At 38.5% G+C, this 21,987-nt stretch overlaps 1 protein-coding gene across 3 annotated transcripts; it reads right to left on the bottom strand.

The window, feature by feature from the left end:
* Positions 1 to 467: 467 nt before the first annotated feature.
* Positions 468 to 21,887, bottom strand: LOC111866439 (sodium/bile acid cotransporter 7). Of its 3 annotated transcripts, none has more exons than XR_002843147.2 (8): positions 21,589 to 21,887; positions 17,052 to 17,271; positions 16,735 to 16,885; positions 13,517 to 13,760; positions 6,764 to 6,889; positions 5,685 to 5,835; positions 3,522 to 3,666; positions 468 to 1,818 (listed from the first exon to the last, which is right to left on the bottom strand). XR_002843147.2 is itself a non-coding variant. In XM_023855408.2 (7 exons), the coding sequence occupies exons 1-7, from the start codon at positions 21,686 to 21,688 to the stop codon at positions 5,442 to 5,444; spliced, it is 1,071 nt and encodes a 356-aa protein (XP_023711176.1). In that variant the 5' UTR covers positions 21,689 to 21,887; the 3' UTR covers positions 5,350 to 5,441. The 3 variants fall into 3 exon arrangements, 1 of the variants encoding a protein (XP_023711176.1); XR_002843148.2 differs by having other exon boundaries at positions 3,522 to 3,607; positions 21,589 to 21,883; XM_023855408.2 differs by lacking the exons at positions 468 to 1,818; positions 3,522 to 3,666 and adding an exon at positions 5,350 to 5,520.
* Between the last annotated feature and the right edge of the window lie 100 nt (positions 21,888 to 21,987).

Here is a 21,987-nt window from a genome sequence, read left to right as displayed (position 1 = left end):
ACATATACTTACAACTTCTTTATTACAACTGTCACAACACAACTAATATCAAGACCGGTGCCTAGTTTTGGCTCTACTACATGTTTCGGCTATTAATAGCCATCATCAGGCGAATACATGGTTAACATATTAAGGAAAAAAAAACATATACTTAGTTTTCTCTGTATCTTGATCATTCCGCTTTATATTAACTGTTAAATAATATGACAATCATGAGGTGTAACAAACTTTTACTAAAATATTGAGTTAGAAAAATTATTTTACATATTTTAGTCCTGTAATAAAAGGAGATTGCTTATATGTACACATAAAATTATATCTGCAAAGCTTGCTTGCTACCTGCTTCATACTGGTTTCTTGCTTGGCTTATTCTTTGACCCCAAAGATGGAGGTGACAGTTCCTTCAAAGTGTTGGTTGACTTTCAACAGACTACATGGCATTATATCCCAGATGACAGAAACTTTCAAAAATGTTTTATATTATGCTACAAGCAGTCATATGACTGGCTGATGATCTGAATCCAAAAACAAATATGAAATAACACAAACTCATATCCAGGATGGGCAACTTTGGCTCTGAGTGCCTTATTTCAAGCAAATCACCTTCCAGAATAACCAGAAGCAAGATACAATGAAACCCCTATTTCAGGTTTGCCTGGAGATCAGTGGATCTGAACACTAAATTGATAAAAATCTTAAATAGAGATAATTTAACACTGAGGTTATTGGCTTGGGATCATAGAAATTCAACACTAAATGAAGGAAAACATTAAATTGAGGAATACTAAAAGAAGGTTCCAATTCAAATGAGTGTGCTCCATGCAACAGAATTCTGTGCCCTGTCCAAATTTCAGAAATGGTATACCCTAAAAACTGTTAGTTCACTTCTATGATAGTCTTCTTGTGTTTCCATCACTAATTGATTCAGAAATTTACCCATAAATATTTTACTACTCTGAAAACATGTGAGAGGGTTACCAGTACACTTAACTACTCAACTGCTAAAGGGTTAAAGAAAATAATAGTTAAAAATTCCTCTGGTTGCCATGTATCTAAAAAATCTATGATGTTCATGCCATATGGCTCTGGTCTTGAGTCAGATCTCCATGTACCTTGAAATTACAAAAGTACCAAATCACTGAACTACTGATATAATTCCTCATTTCTAAAACCATGGCCCTTCTTTACTTACTTTCAGATAATCACTCATGTAACAAACATATAATCATGCAATAAAGACCATTTTTGATATTGAACCACTAGGGGCAAAAAGAATTCACAGCACAATTCTTTTTTTTTGGATATAAGATATAAAAACAGTATATACTTTTAAAAATAGCAAGACAACATGGTAAAGAACTGGTTGATCCATACAAACCTAGGAGAAGGTACAGGGTTGAATGAGATTAACATCCATGTAAAAGACTATAAATGTGTAATGCTTTCACATTATCAGTATACACATGAAGCACTTTATTTTATAGTTGATATTTTTCTCCTGGGAAACAAATTTGCCAGAACCTTCAACCAAGAAATATTTTGCTTTACCTCATCCTCACCATGTACTCAGATATTGTCACACAGTAAGACTATGCAGAATATAAGTTGTCTTGATGTTTTGCTTGTTAATACCCATATCAGTCCACAACTCTCCTACAACATCCCTGAAGTTGCTTTGGAATGATACTGTATGAAGAATGAAGCAGAAGACTCCAACTCTTGTCCCATTACAGCAATATACTTAGGATCCATAGCCAGTTCTAAAAGCAAGTCTTGCAGTATACTCCATATATAGCTCATCACTGCACCAACCTGCAACTGAAAGTGCTGTGATTAGACACTTGAGAGGAAAGAATTAGCCAAGTTATCAAAATGTCACAAACATGACAAAAAATAAATGAAACAGATCTTCCCAAAGTCACTAGATATTGTTTTTCTGGAAATCACTACATGTACCACACACAGATGGTCAAGCTCTTGGCACATTCTTAACAATTTGCCTGCAGTGCTAGTAGAGTGAAGAAGTACTTATGAGCTGTGCATACTTGACTTAAGAGTGGCATGTCTCTGAATCAGCTTGTACCACACCTTCCTGTATACCCTGAACCCCACCCTTCCAGCCTAGAAGTCTTCCCCTCTGCCTTATCCCTGGGTCTTTACTTGCAAGTATATTGAAGAACATTGAATCATTTCTGGCTTGTACCTCAATTCAGTGACTCTGTCCAATGACCAGACAACACCTGCCACTGGGGCAATAACCTGAGCTGTGTGTCTTCAGTGGCCATGGTGTGGTAATTTATACCCAAATTGTATTTGGCTGTGTATTCTAAATTTGTTTTGGAATTTTGGTTCTATTCAACTCCAGTGTATCCCATTCCTTTTACTTAACTGGCTAACTCTATCCTCCAGTTAGGTTAATGTAGCTCTCATTCTGTATTTCATCAGTATTCTAATTGACTGTGTTTCTCAGTGGCCTTAGCTTGTACTGTTTGTTAACTTTACAACAAACTTAGAATCAGATCATAATAGATTTTCACTGCTGTAACCATAAAGGCTTACTGGGTATGTTATGGTCTTGTTACATCTTTCTACATTATTTATCCCCTTAATACATACGCACTGAGTTATATTACAACTGTGTAACTAATTTACTTGCATTATACTCCCAACAGGGTATGATCCTAAGTAGCAGTCAGAAAGGGATGGAAATGAATGAGGAGGCACTGGTATATCTGCCCTATACCTCCGTCCCAATCATCTCACTTAATACGCTCACAATGAATTCATAGTTGAATAAAACATGTGATATGATGTTTGCAGTTAAATGAAACAGCCACAGTGAAGATTAAAATCATCTGGTATGTGATGCTTTGTGGTCTAGTAGATGTTTACCAGAGTTTTGGAGGAATTTGCTACCTACAGTATCAGTGTAGAAGAATGACTCTTCATCTCTGATGATGTAATGTCATCTTAAGAGGACAGCAGTAATCTTCAAAGTCACTGCCATGATAACCTCAAATAATATAGCCCCATTGAAGTTTGAAATGACAAAAAGTGTGTTCAGGGATAATCTTTGTCTCATGATATTGTTTGAAGGGCATACCGATTCCGAGACGTAAATCAATTGCAAGTGACAAACTGCTAACAATCCTATCACAATCTCTAAAAGACATTACTACTAATTACCAGAAGAAATAAAATTACTGTGGGAAGAGGCTATGAAATGATATATGTGACTGAACCATGTGGATATAAACAAAAGAATATACCAACAAATAATGCTCAGTATTTTGCCAGCAAACTTTCAAATACTGCAACTGACTAATGACATCATAGTTTATCTATTATGGTTCCCTCCAGCTCCCTGTTTGTTCTACTTTTTTTGAAGGGGGGGGGGGTTTGTTCATGACATTTAAAAACACTAAAAAGAAAAAATATTTAAGTTCTCGCCAGGTTAGAGTTCAGTTCCATTCCTTTAATTGGTATGAAATATTTATAAACATGTGTGTTACTTTACTTACAATAAAAAGTTCAATTCTTTGCCTGAAGTACCATCTAGCAGTGGAAGCAGTATATTAAGGTGTAGTCTTAGGCTTCCAGTTTTGTCCTACAAACAGATAAGTACTGTGCAGTGACACTTCTGTTTTACATTTTGCAACAGATTTCCTAAAACAGGTGTAAAATATATAAGAAAATAAAATTAAGAACCCAGTTCTTAAATGCAGAAACAATTCTGTACTTCTTATTATGACGTTTGGAGCATCGCTTTGTATGGGGCTGAAACTTGGACACTTAGGGCAGTAGATCAGAAACACCTGGAAAGCTTCGAAATGTGGTGTTGGAGAAGGATGGAGAAGATCAGTTGGACCGATTATGTGAGAAATGAAGAAGTGTTATTTAGAGTCAGTGAGCAGAGGAATATCCTACACGAAATAAGAAAACGGAAGGCTAATTGGATTGGTCATATCTTACGTGGTAACTGCCTTCTAAAAGAAGTTATTGAAGGAAAGATAGAGGGGCGGACAGAAGCGACCAGAAGACGAGGAAGAAGACGTAAGAAGATGCTGGATGACCTTGGGGACAGAAGAGGATATTCCCATTTGAAGGAGAAAGCTCTAGATCGCAACAAGTGGAGGAACTGTTTTGGAAGAGACTGTGGACCTGTCATCTTGATAGATTACAGATGAATGAATGAATATTATGACATATAACATACAGACATGTTAGTAAACATAATTCATATCATGATATAAATACAAATATAGCAACTCAGTACAACACACTGGTATTAGTGCAGAGTTTATAATTGTAAATGCATTCTCCATATGCTAATAGTTATGTAGTTTACTCTGTATTCCATAATTTTATTACAAGATATAAAAATGTATCAATCCAATTAAAACAGGCTCCTCGCATAATTACGCATGTTAAGTCCAATTAGTATTAAACTGTAAACTGACCTTTACAAGATTAGCAATATTAGCAACTGAGGATAGAATTTACTGTTTCTTAAGCCTGTCATAAATTGTGGTGCATTTTTTCTCTTCATTTAGCTGGTAAGGTTCACTTTCATTATTACTATACACAACAGTCAAACTCTTGTCAGTCTCAAACATCCATATATAATTTCTTACACATTCCAGTCCCTGAAGAGTATCAAGGAATGAAGGGGGCTTGGGCTAAACTATTACACCCACTACCACCACGATGGCAACCATGACTGCCACCATCTCTTCCTACTGTTCTTTCTCAGTCATCACTGTTTTTTCAATGGGAATATCCAGACTCATATCAAAAAGAACCCCACCCTTGATAAAGAAATTCTTGACAGTGGAAGCTTTTAGTGAATGCATGCTTCTAGTGGGAACTGCACTACATTAAGGATATTCAATCTCATGCACGTAACATCTTGAAGTAGGCCTCCATCAATTACTGCACTGCCTTTCTCACTCATTCACTCAAATAGCATTTGAAAGAACTGATAATGCCCAAGTCTAGACATTGGAGATGTCTAGTACAAATTTCTGAAGAGAATATTTTAGTTTTTCTAAGAAAAATATCTCCTCTGGATAAGCAAATTAATAACCAATGATGAGTGGTACTTCTTCAATTCTCTGTCCCCCTTTTTGAATTTAGAGACTTCAAATCATTCATGAAAATATTATCAGCACTGATCGAAGCTTTGTCCTGTTGGTTTTGTTTCAACATTTTTCAAACAACAAAAATTTTAATATTTCCTTATAATAGTGGATGACAACTTGTCTTAATCATCAGCATCATAAGCTAAGAATGTAGCCTTATCTTTCAATTTTTTACACTAAGACGAGATTCACTCTCATAGCAATGGTCTGTTGGGTTTCTGATTATAAAAGCCTTGTTTCAGCTACTATATTTTGCAGTTCACACCCACAAAATTCTTCCAAGAGCTTTCCAGTTTCCCACTAATCCACTGGTTTCAAGTTCATGCTTCTACTCTCTCCACATACTGCTTCATAGATGCTGTTATGCCACTTTTCAAACCTGGAAGCAGTAAAATTATCAACTCCCAATCCATCTGCTAGTGTTGTACCTTCTCTTTTAGGTGAGGGTCAGTCACATCAATTCACATGCAACACAGTTTAAGAGTCATACTTACATTATTCAATATGAAAAAAATAAGAGGCACAGTGTCAGACTCTACTCACCTGGACCGTTGCCTAGATATCATCCAGTCCTGAAGATATGCCACTAGTAGTCCTCCCATTATGATCTGAGTAGGGTGATATACTAATAAAGGTAATGATATAGTGGATAGGTGAGCATATCCTCCATACAGAATACGTAACATGGGAATGCCTGTAACAGTACGCATATATTGTGAATTATGGCTCTTGCATTCACATATGTAATATATGTGGAATTACTAACAGCATATTTACTCATGTGTCTTGTGCATACATTGAAATTACTGCCTAAAATACAGGGTGCACATCCTACAAATAAATCTTCATTTTTTAACAACTAGCTCAACATTCAAGGACTGATTCACTGCAAGAGTATGTGATGCATGTAGTAATGCACATCCTATCCTCTTTTTCAGCTGCTGTCTCTTCCAGTAGTAGATAGGCATCTGACTTGTGCAGATATGCCAGTGCTGCCAGGGCAGTGAGCTGAGTTAGCCACATCAGCATACACATCATAAGAAGACATGGTTTTGTTATATGAGCTAAAATTCCCATACATATGCTAACATAAAGAAACAGGAAATTGTGTAGCAGGAAGAAAGTATGGCATGATGTGCCAGAACCTTGGAGTATGGTTTGGAGGACGATGAAAGATCCACTGTCATCAAGTAACCATTCTAGATCATTCTGAGGGAAAGTTACAAAATCAGAAATGTTGGATGCTTACAAACTGACAGATGTTTGTTTGTTGTCAAAATGGAATGGTAACTTTAACTACTGATGTTGGGCATTCTCAACCCATTTTAGACTACGATTTCAGGAGATGACACTATTATAAACAATATTAGGTAGGTACATTATGTGAGGGATCTTCAAAATGACAGTGCTACACAAACTGTACAACAACAGCATCGAGGAAACTAGCTCGTAAATACTGACTGCAACAAAACATTTCTTTTTGTGACCCAGCTCTCACAAGTTTCACATATTACAGCATATGTGATTTCTTACAACATATTTACTTATTGCTCCATTGTAAAGTAGATTGTAAATTGTAAGAAATAAAAATATATATTACAGCATATAAAAGTGTTACTTGCCAAGTGTGAGAGACTTATGAGTGCAGCAGAAGATTATGGCAATGACATCCTCCGGACGGAACGAATGCATCATCTTGGAAGAAATCCAGAATACCAGCCATGTAAGGAACATGAGGATCAAAACCACTGCAACACATTTGTCAGTATGACACACAAACATTGACGGCACTGTTCAGAATTAAGAATTACAAAGTTGCATGAATATATTGCGTTTGTGTTTGTTTTAAGAACAGTGAACATGCGGTACAGCAGGCATGGCTTTTAACATGAACTTCTTTATGATGACAGAAACTACAACACGTACTTGAACTGTCAATTTCTCAATGTTACATTAAATGAGGTAGAGGGTAAAGAGCAGTATCGTGTTGAAATCTCAAATAGGTTTCAGCTTTGGAAAACTTTGATGCTGAGATGGATATTAATAAAGCTTAGGAAAAACTATTAGAGAGAATATCAAAATTTCGGCCAAAGAGTGTTTAGGTTATCACAAAATGAAGACGCATAAGCCATGGTTTGACATAGGATGTTCAAAATTATTATAGCAAAGGAAACACACCAAACTACAGTGGTTACAGGATCCAAGCAAAACAAATGGGGATAATTTAAACAACAAATGATGTGAAGCCAGCAGGTATTTCAGGAATAAAAAGATGGAATATCTGAAGCAGAAATTAATGAGACTGCAATGAACGGTAAGAACAAGAACATCAGATATCTGTATATAGGAATAAATAAATTTAAGAGGGGTTACCATCCTAGAAGTAAGGAAGAAGTAAAGAAGTGAAGGATGAGAATGGTGATCTGTTTGCAGATTCCCACATTTTTCATAGGTGGAAGAATTACTTAAGCAGTTACTGAATGTACGTATGGTCAGTGATGTTAGGCAGATAGAAATATATCTGCACCGTTAGTACTTGATCCTAGTCCTTCTGAGGATGAAATTGCTATTGCAAAGTTGAAAAGGATAAATCACCAGATAGTGATCACATTCTGGCAGAAATGATTCAAGCAGGAGGTGAAATACTATGGTTTGAGATCCATAAGCTTGATAATTCTACTTGAATTAAGTAAGAATTGCCTTATCAGTGTAAGGAGTTTATTATTGTACCAGTTCAGAAGAAGGGTGATAAAACTGACTGTAGTAATTATCTTGAGATGTCACTGCTATCAATGTCATACAAAGTTTTATCCAATATCCTTCTCTCAAAGTAACTGTTTTAATGATACGGCTTGCCAGTATGTGTGGAATGGCAAGGCGTGAATTTGACAGTGGTTTTTCCACGACCCATGTGTGTAGTCCTGACAATTTGAGCTATCTGTGAGAGGCCTGATTATATATTTTATTCGACAAAGGGTGAATGATGTGGTCATCATGAATTTGTAATATGTGACATGTTTTATATCCAGCCTTATGGCGAAATGATTGGATCCATGAAGTGAAAATAAATGTAATGTAATGTAAAGTTAAGTCTATATATATAGATTAAATTATTCAGGATCATCAGTGTGGGTTTCAACATAACAGATCAACTACTGACCAGATATTTTGCATTCGTCAGATACTGGAGAAAAAATGGGAGTACAATAAGACAGTACATCTGCTATTCATAGACTTCAAGAAGGACTATGATTCAGTTAGGAGGGGAGTAGTGTACAATATTCTCATAGAGTTTGGGATAGCCATGGAACTACTTAGGCTGATTAAAATGTGTTTAAACAAAACGTAGAGTAAAGTCCATATAGACAAACATTCGTCTGATAATTCTCCTATCAAGGAAGGTCTAAAACAAGGAGATGCTTTATCACCACTGCTTTCAACTTTGCTTTAGAATACTCGTATGTTATCAGAAAGGGCCAGGAAAATCAGGTGGGACTGAAATTAACTGGGACATATCAGCTGTTGGTCTATGCTGATGATGCAAATCTACTGGGTGATAACATAGATACCATAAAGAAAAACACAGAATCTTTTAACTGATGCTAGTAAGGAGGATGGCCTAGAAGTGAACACAGAGAAATCTCAGTATATGTTGCTGTCCTATCACTAGAATTCAGGCACAAACTGGGCCCAATGGAAATCGCTCGCTGTGAGAAATGACATATTAGAGTGCAACTGGAAATCCGCCAACGGAAAATGTCAAGTAGCCCAGATAATTATTCCTTGGAGTAGGGTCAAAGACGTTCTGAGTGAACTACATGGTGTACTGTCAGGAGGTCACTTGGGTGTTAACAAAACCCTGAATAAGGTTCGGCAGAGATTCTACTGGCCCTGAGCAAGAGCCGATATTGAGAAATGGTGTCGACAGTGCGACACATGTGCAGCCAGCCGGGGACCGTGGACCAGGAATCGTGGGCAAATGCACCAGTATAAAGTTGGGGCTCCCTTCGAGAGAATAGCCATTGATATTGCAGGGGCCTTCCCATGAAGTGACCAAGGAAACCGGTATCTACTGATCGCTATGGACCACTTTACCAAGTGGCCCGAAGTGTACGCCATTCCAAATCAGGAAGCATTGACAATAGCAGAAGTACTGGTTGCCAACTTCTTCTGCCGTTTCAGCATACCTCGGGAGTTGCACAGTGACCAAGGCCGTAATTTTGAGTCTCATTTGCTGTAAGAAATTTTGTAACGCCTGGGAGTGAGCAAGATGCGCACCACACCCCTGCAGCCACATTCAGATGGCATGGTGAAGCACTACATTAAAACCATCGAGGCACACTTGCGGAAGGCCATCACAACTTACCAGAGGGACTGGGATGAGAGGTTACCCCTCTTTCTCCTGGCTTACAGGGCATCCACTCACGACACTACGGGCTTGACCCCTGCTAGCCTAGTGTTCGGACGAGAACTCCAACTGCCCTGTGACCTGCTTTTTGGGGTAACGTGTTTTGCATCTGAAGATGCCGTTTGGATTGTTAACTGGTTTATTTAACAACCTACAAGTCGTAGCTACAATTAATTATAAGAGAGTTGCGGGTTTACACACTTCACAAACCCTACACACTATTCTATTCACTCTATCCTCAGTAGTCTTCACGTATTTACAGTAGAATGAGCCGTGCTGAAGCAATGGCTCCTTCTGTGACGTCATGGCTTCCAGCCATATCTCCCAAACTACTCCTCTTCCGAGGTCCTAGAGCATACCCCCTCCTCCTCTTCCCCAATACCACGTGATTTCCCTACCCTTTCTACCCCCGTGTCTCAAAAATAAGTATGTTGGGAGCAGAGGAGGAATATGAGTGAGCATCTGAACTCTTGAGGGTGTCTCGGGGTGTCAGACAGTTGAAGAGAGTGCTCTTTGGTGAAGGGGGGGGGGATATTGAGCTGTGCTGNGGTGTCAGACAGTTGAAGAGAGTGCTCTTTGGTGAAGGGGGGGGGGGATATTGAGCTGTGCTGAAGCAATGGCTCCTTCCGTGACGTCATGGCTTCCAGCCATATCTCCCACGCTACTCTTCTTCTGAGGTCCTAGAGCATACCCCCTCCTTCTCTTTCCCAATACCACGTGATTTCCCTACCCTTTCTACCCCTGTTTCTCGGAAATAAGTATGTTGGGAGCAGAGGAGTTAGTCTGATAAGTGGATCCACTTGGGCGAGGACGTCTGGTGGACCAGCGGGAGTAATTTCTAAATTTCAGTTCAGCAGGGTTTTTTCTAAATCTGGTTTCGGCGTCGTCGGGGGCTGGCTGCAGATGTTGGGGTTACTTGCAGTCACCAGCTATCAGGGGATAAGTATGGCGGCGATATGCAAGTGGTTTAATTAGCATTTTTACATATATATTTTCTTTGGGGCCGCCTGTGGCCGACTTGTTTAGTTAGTTATATATATTTTCTTTGGGGCCGCCTGTGGCTGACTTGTTTTTTTGGATATATTTATTTTCCTTGCGGCCGCCTGTGGCTGATCAGGAAGTGACTTAAGTACATAATGTCGGTGGGCCAGTGGAACTGGGCATGTCACTGAGTTGATGCCGCGAAGTGCGAATCAGTATAGGGCAAATCAGCCATGTCTATTGGCTTATATATTTTGTATATTCTTGTAGTGAGTTATAATGTGTTTGTGTTTATTAAATCTTGTTATTATTATCTGTTCAGTCATTAACTTCAGTAAGGCCCCCCACTGCGAGTTTGGATTCCCTGCTACGACCTTAGGGAGTATTGTAAACACGATGCGAGAGCCTGTGACGGTGAACCGCTCCCGACTTCACGATGGTTGTAGGTGGTAGGGTGAAGACGGGAGTAGCATCGGTCCAACAATACGGAGCTATACCAGGGTCACTGTATTTCACACTCCCAATACCTTCTCACACTATCACTTCTAATCACACGTTCCGGTATTCTTCTTTCCGTGTTCACGATTTGCTTGCTGGGCGACTGTTACAATTAAACTGTCATAGGTGGCTGCTATATTTCAACTGACTCCTTAGCCAGTGCAGTTCTCTTATAAACCCTCAGTCAGACAACGGGAAAATGCCTCACTTCCTTGTTGCCTAGGCATGTTTACCGATTGCCTAGCAACAGTTGTTGCATGGGCTTGCCTGTTGCGTGACGTCACAGCCTCGCAGGGAAGGGTGCTTACCCAGCGATGCATAATGATAGGAGTGGGGGTATATGACATCACTCGTGGAAACGCAGAGTTCACGTGACGCCTACTTCCTGCTGCACCATCCACGTCACAATACTTTATTACGTATTAAGCTCTGCACCACAACAGCTCTAAATTTTAAACAATCCACTGTTCTGTCTGAAATTTTCCTGTATATAGCCATTTCATTCAAATACTGTTACATGCTACTGTGCATGGCTTCTTACAATTACAAGGCAAAAGCGACCAGTCAAAGTACAATCTAATAAAAACTTTTCAGCATATTTTGTACATCAAATTCATCTTTCAAACCACAAAACATCTGAAGAAATATTTTTAAATCATGTTGAAAAATGAAGCTACAGATAAACTACTTGTCTCTTTTAAGTATAGTTTGTCTGCAGCATATGGCATGGCTGGATGTGAATGTCCTCAGCCTTCCACACTGAAGGGTTAAATGAGATGAACACGTAAAGCAAGCTTGGAGAGGAGTAATGGAAAACAGGGCCATGTGCAGTGACTTCAAATATGCGACTTCTATTAAACTACCAATCAGAAACTTGCACTGAAGCAAAGTTTTAGGCTCTACACCTCATCCATTAAAAGTTTTTCATGACATGCATGATACATACAGGGTGTTTCACGACTTTAGGGCATAACTGCTGGAGATGATTTCCTAGGTCTTTGTGATCAAAAAAGTTCATATAAACATGTGTCCGATTTTGGACGGTTTATGGAGTTATGACCATTTTAAACTCAGAATAAAAGGTAACGATTACTGACAATAAACGGAACAAAATAATAAACCAGCATAATACACGATACATTTAAAGTATGAATGTAGAGTTAAATTCGTGAAATTACCTTTAATTTGAATTGATTGGTGCTTAAAGTTGATTTTTGAAAATGTCACCACCGGCCACAACACAGGCTGCCGTTCGGTTGTGAACCACGCTGGACATACCAGCCCCCTCCCCCCCGCCTTAGGTAGCTCTCAAGTGTCGAGATAACGAGAACGCTCTGTCTGTAATTGGCTAAAAATAGCGACCTGCCAGCTGACAGATGCGGTTCATACGAGGGCGTGTACGGGAATGAAATAACGGTCATAACTCAGTAACCGTCCAAAATCAGACACATGTTTATATGAACTTTTTTGATCACAAAGACCTAGGAAATCACCTCCTGAAGTTATTCCCTAAAGTCATGAAACACCCTGTATATCCATATCAGGTCAAGAATTTAATCCAAAACGCACAAAAAAATTGTGACAACACCTTAAGATCTGAAGCGCCAGCACTTGAATTCATGTAACTTTAAAACTATTTTAAAACTGTTATATTATCACTAGTCACTAATCCAGCATCTCATGCTATTTCAGTCAGTCTTCGAACTCACTGTGAGTTAGCAAAAGGGTAAGGTATTGTGGTACTATCAACAACAAACAAATAATAAACACTGTAGTTTCTGAGCATTCCTGGCACATGCCTATGTCAGAATCCTTGGCACTGACTTTTTTCTACTGGGATGGGGGGCGGGGGATGCACGCATACACCCATGCATGCGCGCGTGCACAGAGAGAGAGAGAATACACTAGAAATTAAAATCTGCATAACACTAAATTGTCACATTACACCATGGAAGATGTGCCAGAGCTGTCAATTTTTTTGAACCATGGTAACATAGAATACTAGCTTCTGGTATATAATGTCATGCAGTCTGCTGAAAGTCAACCAACATTTTGAAGGAACATACCATCTCCACTTCAGGGTCGAAGAATAAGCCAAACAAGAACCAGCATGACAGCAGGTGGAAAGCAGAACCTCAGATTCTAGATATTGTAATGTACATCATATGCCTTCTGTTGCTAGAAGGTTTACATTTTCTACACTTAATGAATTACACACCCTTTTCAATGCCTAACAAAAATTCTGAAAGCTAAGTTTAATATAATTTACCCCACTAACTGATTTCAATTTCACACTGTCATTCCATTCCAAATGTGGAAAAAAGTGCAGTCAAACAAGTTCCACTTTCAGGTTTGGATAAGATTTATTCAGGTCAACAAAGTGGAAAAATAGACTACCAGATCAGATCATAAAACAGACTTATACTCAAGAAATTCAATTTACAATCTCTACAGTGTACAGTGATGGTAGACAAAACTTGAAACTCACCCAGCAAAATGGTTGTTAAAATATCATGCGCATCCATTTGCATATCTTGGCTCAGGAATGCTTGGCAGAAGGTTGTGAAGATTATGAAAAGTAGGGAAATTTGCCCAAGTATTCCAATAGGATAACTTGAAGCTTTGAAGTCAGTGACAAAACAGACCAGTTGTCCTATTGCAAGGGGTACCACCACTGTCAATGTGAGCTGAAATATGGTGCTGAACACAGGGACAAGTGTTGTGGTCCTCAACTGTAAAACAGACCTCTTGTGATGAACACTGCAGTCAATATGCCAGTAGTATACAGACAGTATATTAACCTCAACATGTGACATGGAAAAATGTTATGCTGCACAATGACTACAGTTTAAATCTCTGTTGTTTATTCATTCATTCATTTTCCATAAATCCATAAAGAAAACAATTTCATAGGATGTGGAAACAGTCGCGAATAAAGCAGTACAATGTATATATAGTCATACACATCAGAAAGTACATAATAAAGTAAGCATCAACATGCGCATTAATTAATATAACTAAAACAATTCTTCAGATATTGTAGTATGAACATAATAGTACTCTTATAAAAAAAACCTAGTAAATGGCACGAAAGCAATAACTACAAATTTATTCCATCAAATATATGTACATATGTGTAAAATCATCCCAGTATAACAATATAATCAAAAATACCCAATTTTTGCAGATAAATACAGTAATCTTTTAAAGAATTCCTCCAAAGCATAGAAAGAATTTGAATATATAAAGTCCTTTAAATTAACTTTAAGCTTTTTTGGATTATTAGAGATTTATTTAAGGTTATAAGGAAGTCCATTAAAAACCTTTATTGCCATGTGATATACTCCTTTACCATATATGGCCAGGTTAACCTAGTATATACAGGGTTTGTCCGAAAAGTAATGCAATTGGATCTTTCCTGCCACTCCTCCTGGTCACAGCATGTGCGGTCCAGTTGGGAAGGGGGGAGAACTCTTAGCTTCATAACGCTTCCAAGCTCAGTCTGCTCTCAGCTCTGGGAGCGTCAGGATCACTGTTTCCGTGAACCTCCTGTTAGTGTGTCACGACGTGCAATGGAGAAAACAATCGAAAGTTACGTGATCAAGTTCTGTGCTAAACTGAACAAAAGCCTCGCCGACACCCACCAAATGATTCGGGAAGCATACGGGGACTCTGCTCTCTCCTATTCTCAATTCTCCAGGTGACTAAAGTTGTTTAAAAATGGGCGGGAAAGGTGGTGGATGACACCCGCTCTGGACAGCCGTCAACCAGCAAAAGTGACAAAAATGTGTCTCATGTTCATGATCTTCTAAATACCAATCGCCGAATGAGTGTTCGGATGATAGCAGAGACTCTCAGTATTCTGAAGACCACTGTGCATGACATTGTTACCGACAATTTGCACATGTGGAAAGTGTGTGCCAAGTTGGTCCCCAAATTGTTGATTGATGACCACAAGAACAATCGAGTGACGATCGCGAGTGATTGCAGACTTCTTCTTGTTCCTGAGGAACAAGACTGCCCTGAAAGGAACCCGTTTTGGAACCACTGAAGTGATCCAAACTGCCATGACAAAGGCTCTAAATGAGGTCCCCGTCGACGCCTTTCAGGATGTGTACCGTGCATGGAAAAGTCGCTGGCAAAAGTGTGTGGATGCCCAAGGAGAGTACTTTGAAGAATTTTAAACGTTTGTAACGATATCTTGATAAATTTTTCTTTATAAACTTAACTGCATTACTATCCAGACAAACCTTGTATGTAAATTAATAGTTTGTCTGGTTTTTACTTCATAATAATCCTTACTTGTAACACATTTATCTCTGTTTTTTAATTACAAACATCATTAGTGAATATATATACTGTGATTTTAAAGGCAGTATATTTATTTCCTTGATGAGATCTCTACATGATTCCCTGTAACCATGACACATCATCAATCACATAACTCTCTTCCGCAGCTTAAAGACCGTTGCAGCATGTGACAAGTTTCCCCAGTCAATCAAGCCATAAGTCATGACTGAATGGAAGAAGGAATAATAAATTTTATGCACATACATGTATGTACTCTAATTTCACTTAGGTTAGAAAGAACAGTCACTCATAGAAGCCATTTATCTTTGATCTCTAATTATTTTGTGACTCAATAATTTGAGATTATCTATTCTTTTGACTTTCCAGTTATGAAAGAAATAAAGCAAAATTTGTCACTTGGTATGACTATAGCAACTGAAGCGAAACACAGCACTGTTACTGTATGTTATATTCTTTTGGATACTGTTTACTGTGTTTGTTTCTCATTTGGCTTCCAATGACTGAGATTAACACTTTCTAATATGCCCCTTAAGCACGTCTCGTGATGTAAACAGCAAATTTCTTAAACACTGTATTTTTATAAAAACCTAACATGATGAACACTGTCCAAATAATCTCACCAGAAACACTGAAAAATAAAAATGTTATTAAAGAAAAAGTGTACCTTCCTATTAATAAGTGACTCCAGTAACTTTAAAAATTACGTTTTCTCCGATGTTGGCACATGCATACTCCATCTGTATCATAATCACACCACCTGATAGGAATTCATTCATCAGCATACCAACTGCCAAAATGCATGTTCAGTCCGTCAGTTGGTTAAATTGCAGCTGACCCTCACCAGTGCAATTATGCCTGGCTTCAGTTCTCCTTCAGATCCACGACCAAGATTTTTGTTCTCCCTTTCTTACTGCAAACTTTTATGGCGCACTGCCAGAAAACTTGTCATTAATGTAAGGTTCACTGAATTCTTATTCACAACTTGTGTTTACTTGTCAAAATCCCACATCTTTGAAAATACTGATTTTCATTTCTCAGCAAATTCCACAAATCCATCATTTCTAAATGAATTCTTCACAGTGCAACATAACTTTTAGGTCAGACTGACAGTTGTGGACTTGCTGTTCAAGGCAAAATATAGATTGACTACAAATGTCCTAACACAGCTGTAAATTTTCAAATTATTCAAGTCACCTCTTAATACATAAATACCAAAGAAGTAATTGGTGTTAGTAACCTCACCAATTTTAAATCATGTGAGAACAGTGATTCTGATGAATTAGAAAAAAAAAAATATATTGATTCTGATGCTGAAAAACTGTAAAAGCTCACTGACTAGATTATGACAAACAGTGAGCAAAATTATGAACCATAATCTTAACTGCAGATACTTACAAAAAACAGAAGTGTAAAAGGAGTGAGTATAATTCCAATAAGGCATCCCAACACAGAGTTAAAAACTGCGGCTGCCTCATTTCCCCCAACAGTTCTTGTCAGAATGACAGCGGAAGACACTGGGGGTGGCATGCAGCCAATGGTAATCAATCTGAGGGCAGTCAACAAAAGTCCTTAGTGTAATTCACAGTGGTCCAGGTAAAATCTTTAGGATCTGTGAACTTCCCAAAACATCAATGAAAGAAACGGCACAGTAATCCCTGACATATATTCAATAATATGGAGGTGTATATAAACCATGTGTTTCTAAAACTCACCCTTTTAAAATCCATTCATTCACACCAACCATCCAAAGGAATAATGTCAGTATCTTCACAATTATTGGTGTGAATACTTGTGAATAAAACTGGATAAATATATGTATTTTAACATTAGTAACAGCAACCAACAGTTCTTCTAACTTTATTGACAGTCCACTGACAAGGAAGATGAGTGAGATAGCACCATATTTAACAGTAATTTCTGGATTCAGAGGACCTATAATGTAGGAAAGAGTTCAAATCGGATTAAAGGCAATACATGGGGAAAAAAACTCAATAATCTCCTTTACTTTAGCCCTTTAAAGACTAAAACTGCTTCTAAATAATACATAAAACTTCAGTTCATACCTCACAGGCAACACATTATTTCTTCACTTTGAAGATCAACTGGTTAATCCTGTTTAGGAAAATAATCGTGGCTTACTGTGAAAACCATATGAAGCATATAAATACACTCTGTGGGAAGAATTTAAAAGTTCCAGCATATTCAAACAGGTGGTATCTATGGAACCACTGAGTTTTAAAGGGTTAATTAATGCTCATATATCAACAGTAGAGTATATGAACTTTCAAATATTTCCTTCTGGGTAGGAATAGAATTTCTGTAGTTTGTGGTTCAACTTGCATATCTTATTCACTACTGTACTGTTGTCTGTATTCATATGTAGTAGTTCCATACTTTCTTAAGAAATGGTTGGGGCAATACCAAGCCTGCACAAGTTCCAGTACCAGGTCACCCAGCACCTAAAATTACTATTCCTATTACATTAATGAATGACCCATCAGAGATGGTGGGAAAAATAATTTATTCTTTCCTTTTGTATCTCTATCTCCTTCTCTCCTTTCTTCCTTATTGTTCCAGCAACTCATTTATTTGTCCATCATGCCATCATTCCTCTCCTTCATCTTCAAACATTTTCCTCACCTTCAGTCTTCCATTCCTCTTTTTCATGCTCTTATTTCCTTTGCTTCTTTCTTCTATTTGTACATTCTAATCACCATTTGTCTCCCAAAATCATAGCAATTGCAGGAGATATTATTTTGTTTTTATTCTGACCCCTATTTTGGCAGTGGTTCCTAGACTTACAAGAAATTTGTGCAGGCCTGGGCTATACACTCATAGTTTAGTGCAGTCCACTGTCTGTTCAGCTACAAGTATGCTCACTTATGCTCTCTGCTTTCCTTCCATGACCTATGTTATAAACTTTGAACACAAACAACTGTTCAATAATTTAAAAATGAGTGAAGTTGGCAAACATCGTGTGTAGGGTTTTAAACATGGTTAGGAAGTGAGATTTAAAGACCTCATTAGACTCTGTGATAGCTCAAAGACTGGTGTTATTAAATACCTTCATTGGAAGAATATGTGTCTTTAAGGCAACACTGGTTCACTTCAGACTTTGATTAGGTTACGTTATTATTATTAAACTTATCCCTGATTTTAATTAATTATCATGCCATGAAGATTTATGAGGGAGTGGAGGTATAGCTTCACCATTCTTAACATTGGCAATAGGAGGTGGATGGTTGGCTTCATGCCTCTGCTGCCTTACCACAGGGAAACAGCCTCCTGTACTCACCTTATATTATAGTAGATACAGGATGTTAAAGAAGGGTTAAAGGGTGTAAGGTGGTATGGTGAATGAAGGTAAAGCTGTCTTGTGCTTAACTAATTAAGCACTAAATCACGAAGGCATAGGGGGGAGTGGTGATTGGTGACTGGTCAACTTCACGCCACTTTACCCCCAGGGGAAAAAGCCCCTCGGTATCCATGGGATAGGAGGCTGGGTGGGCCCAAGAGCTGCTATGGATAATGTGGAGGAGAGAAGATTCTTGACCCTTTATACATATTGTGACATGTTGCGCAACAGAGAACCCCTCCCCCCAGCAGTGACGTGGCGGGTGAGTCAGCACTCCGTCACCCCCCTCTGCATGGTGACATAACACGCAACGCAACTGTGACACGGGTAACAGGCGACAGCGGTACCCACTGCGTAAGAGGCGGGCACTGCGACTATATAAGAGAGCTACACTGCCTACGAAGACAGTTGAGTTGAAATGCGGCCATAGCCGAGTGCAGTTGAAGTCAGTTAAAGTGTATCAGCCGCTGAAGTGAGTTCTCCAGTCAGCATCGAACGAGTTAGTGTGTGTTAAGGAGTGGCGCCATGAAATATAGCAGCCGCCGAAGTGTGTGTGTGATACAGGGACACTTACATAGTTCCTGTATCGTAACTAATATGTGTAGCCTACTGAAGATAGAGTGAATTGATTTGCGAATAGGGTTATAAATTGTGGAACCCTGCAACAGTGTGAACAGATTATTGCGAATTGGGTTATAAAGTGTGAAACCCCGCAACTGTGTTATAAATAATTGTAGCCGAGACTTGTAGGTTGTTAAATAAACCAATTAACGATCTGAACGGCGTCTTCAGTAACAAAACACATTACAATATGTTTACAATTCCCTTGCATGTACTGTGACTGTCTCAGTAGAATCTGTAGAAGCACTACATATTTATGACTAAGGAAAAAGCAATGATAGCTCGTATTGCTATGATACTCTTTCAATTTGAAATCCATTTAGTGGTTTTCTACTGGAATTTTATTACTCTGCTTGGAAACTGGTAGACATGCATATCATGTATGGCTCTGCCAATGTTAATTCTCAGGAAGCATGTCACATCTATGAAGAATATTATCCATAACGCAGAATCCCATCCCACAAATTATTCACCAGATTTCACAAGTGACTGAGTGAATTTGGGTCCTTTGCTCAAAGAGAGTAAAGTTGCAGAAGTCCCTGATCAGTTTGAACTTCCAATATGGAAGTTCATGTATTGAGAAGGGCAGAAGATAATGGAACCAGGGCAAAGAATTGCAGCTGCTGAAGTTACTGGTGTTCCTCTTGTCTGGAGTATTCTCCATGAAAAATCACTTTACACACACCACATCCAGAGAGTGTAAGCCCTCACTTTTCCTGGCCATCATGTAAAGGTACAGAGTTTTACCAATGGCTTCTCGCAAAATGTGTTGGAAACACACAGTCTGTAGCTAACACCCTATTTATTGATGTAGCAGATTCACAAGGGATAATATTTTGAACTTCCATAATGACCATGTCTGGGTGGATGGTCATTTTCACACAACTGTGGCATCAAAGTAATCAACATCCATTTTCCACCAACGTCGGGGTGGGCATCTTGGGTGATCAACTCATAGGACCAGTTGTCTTACCTGACAGACTAACAGTTGCAGTGTACCATCATCTTTTGGTGAATAATTCACAAATACTCTTGGAATATGTGCCTTTTCATCAGCAACAACACATGTGGCTCATGCATGACGGGACACCACCTCATATTCTCCGCACTTTCAGACAGTAACTGAACCAGATTTTCAGTGAACAGTGGACAGGACACAGAAGCCCAGTCAACTGGCCTGCACAACCCCTGACTTAATTGTCTGGGTTTTTTTGCTTGTGGGGAAACCCAAAGATTTGGAGTATTACAGCAATGACCAGCGAAAGCCTGTCAGGAAATTCAAGTGAAACCAGGAATTTTCAACAGAGTGCACACCTCTGTATGATGGAGAGCTGAAAGTTGTGATGAAATGCATGGGAACCACACTGAGCATCTGCTGCAGAGATCACATGAATATCACCCATCTCTCAGAAGGCACTAGTTTCTGGACATATGTGACGGGGAATTTTTGCTCATTTAAGTGAGTACTATACACCTTAAAGGCTGTAACCCATTTCTAACAGCCTGTGTAAAATAGCAGGTAACAGAGTTTCAGCTATGTGAGTGCAGTGCTGAAGGAGATGCCAGAGAGCCATGGAAGAAGGAATGGGGTGTGAAGGAGAATGTAACATTTCTTCAATTTCCCTCCTTCTCTTTACTACTACTATTTTGAATACAATACTATAATACTCCTATTTTGTATACAGTGTAATAATTTACTGCCCTTCTCTTCTGCTACACTGAACATAACATATATTACTATAATCCGTACTTTCTCATTAACATTTTCCATATCAAAATACATTGATCTATAACATGAATAAATATGGCTTGGAACACGTGGTGTAACATATGATTATAAATTTGATACGGTAGTCTTCACCTATTTCTTTGTGAGAGATGTATAGAAGCATAGAGGGAATGTTGTACATATTCTTCATCCCTGGTGAACAAGGCTGGATGACCCATTGAAAACTCTGATTGAAGCGCCAAAAACGAAAAATTCAACAACCCTATCCATCTAGTTGTGGCCAGTAGTTTCAATGGCTGAGTTAACAATCAAAAAATTATGCTAACATTACCAAGGGGCGTTCTCACACAAATGGAACATTATTGTTATGATCAATATTCCGGTGACTTGGCCACATATATGTAATATCATCCTACAGACGTCAAATTTGTACCCCGGCTTATTTATTCTAGTAAATGGACGTTACCCTGTCATAATCATTTTCTCGTATGCCCAAATCTGCCAGATCTACGTATGATAGCAATGAAAAAACAATTTATCTTGCCTTCTTTTGCGCCTAATTCCGGGTAAATTTCTGCACAGAAAATAGCAACCATTGTTCCAGCCAAAAACCAATGTCTTCTAATCAGTTCCAAGAAATCCATAGTAAGATTTACGCTACACAGTCTTAAAATAACAAAATTCGTAGAATTTATAAAATGAAAAGCTTAATTGCTACATAACTGATGATTAAAATTCTAATTACGCTCTCATAATTTTCCGCAATTTAAATCGTGCCCCACTCACTGAACCACATCACTAACACAATAATACATCATTGACCGGACAGTCGTATCATTAAAATCAAATATCCCTCAAGATTGTCTACTTCCAAGCCCAATATTCTGTTGTAAATAACAAATTTCCCTCTTTCCTTGAAAGCTACATGAATATGAAATATTGC

This window comes from Cryptotermes secundus, unplaced genomic scaffold, assembly GCF_002891405.2.
Source record: "Cryptotermes secundus unplaced genomic scaffold, Csec_1.0 scaffold271, whole genome shotgun sequence".
NCBI classification, from domain to species: Eukaryota; Metazoa; Arthropoda; class Insecta; order Blattodea; family Kalotermitidae; genus Cryptotermes; species Cryptotermes secundus.
Note: the sequence above shows the minus strand (reverse complement) of the source record. Positions and strands in the feature narration are given on the sequence as shown.

Coding starts and splice junctions, on each gene's coding strand:
- LOC111866439 (XM_023855408.2), bottom strand. CDS start 21,688: ATGGATTTCTTGGAACTGATTAGAAGACATTGGTTTTTGGCTGGAACA. Junction 17,272..21,588: donor GGAATTAGGCGCAAAAGAAG/GCAAGATAAATT, acceptor CCTACATTATAG/GTCCTCTGAATCCAGAAATT. Junction 16,886..17,051: donor AATGAATGGATTTTAAAAGG/GTGAGTTTTAGA, acceptor GACTGCCCTCAG/ATTGATTACCATTGGCTGCA.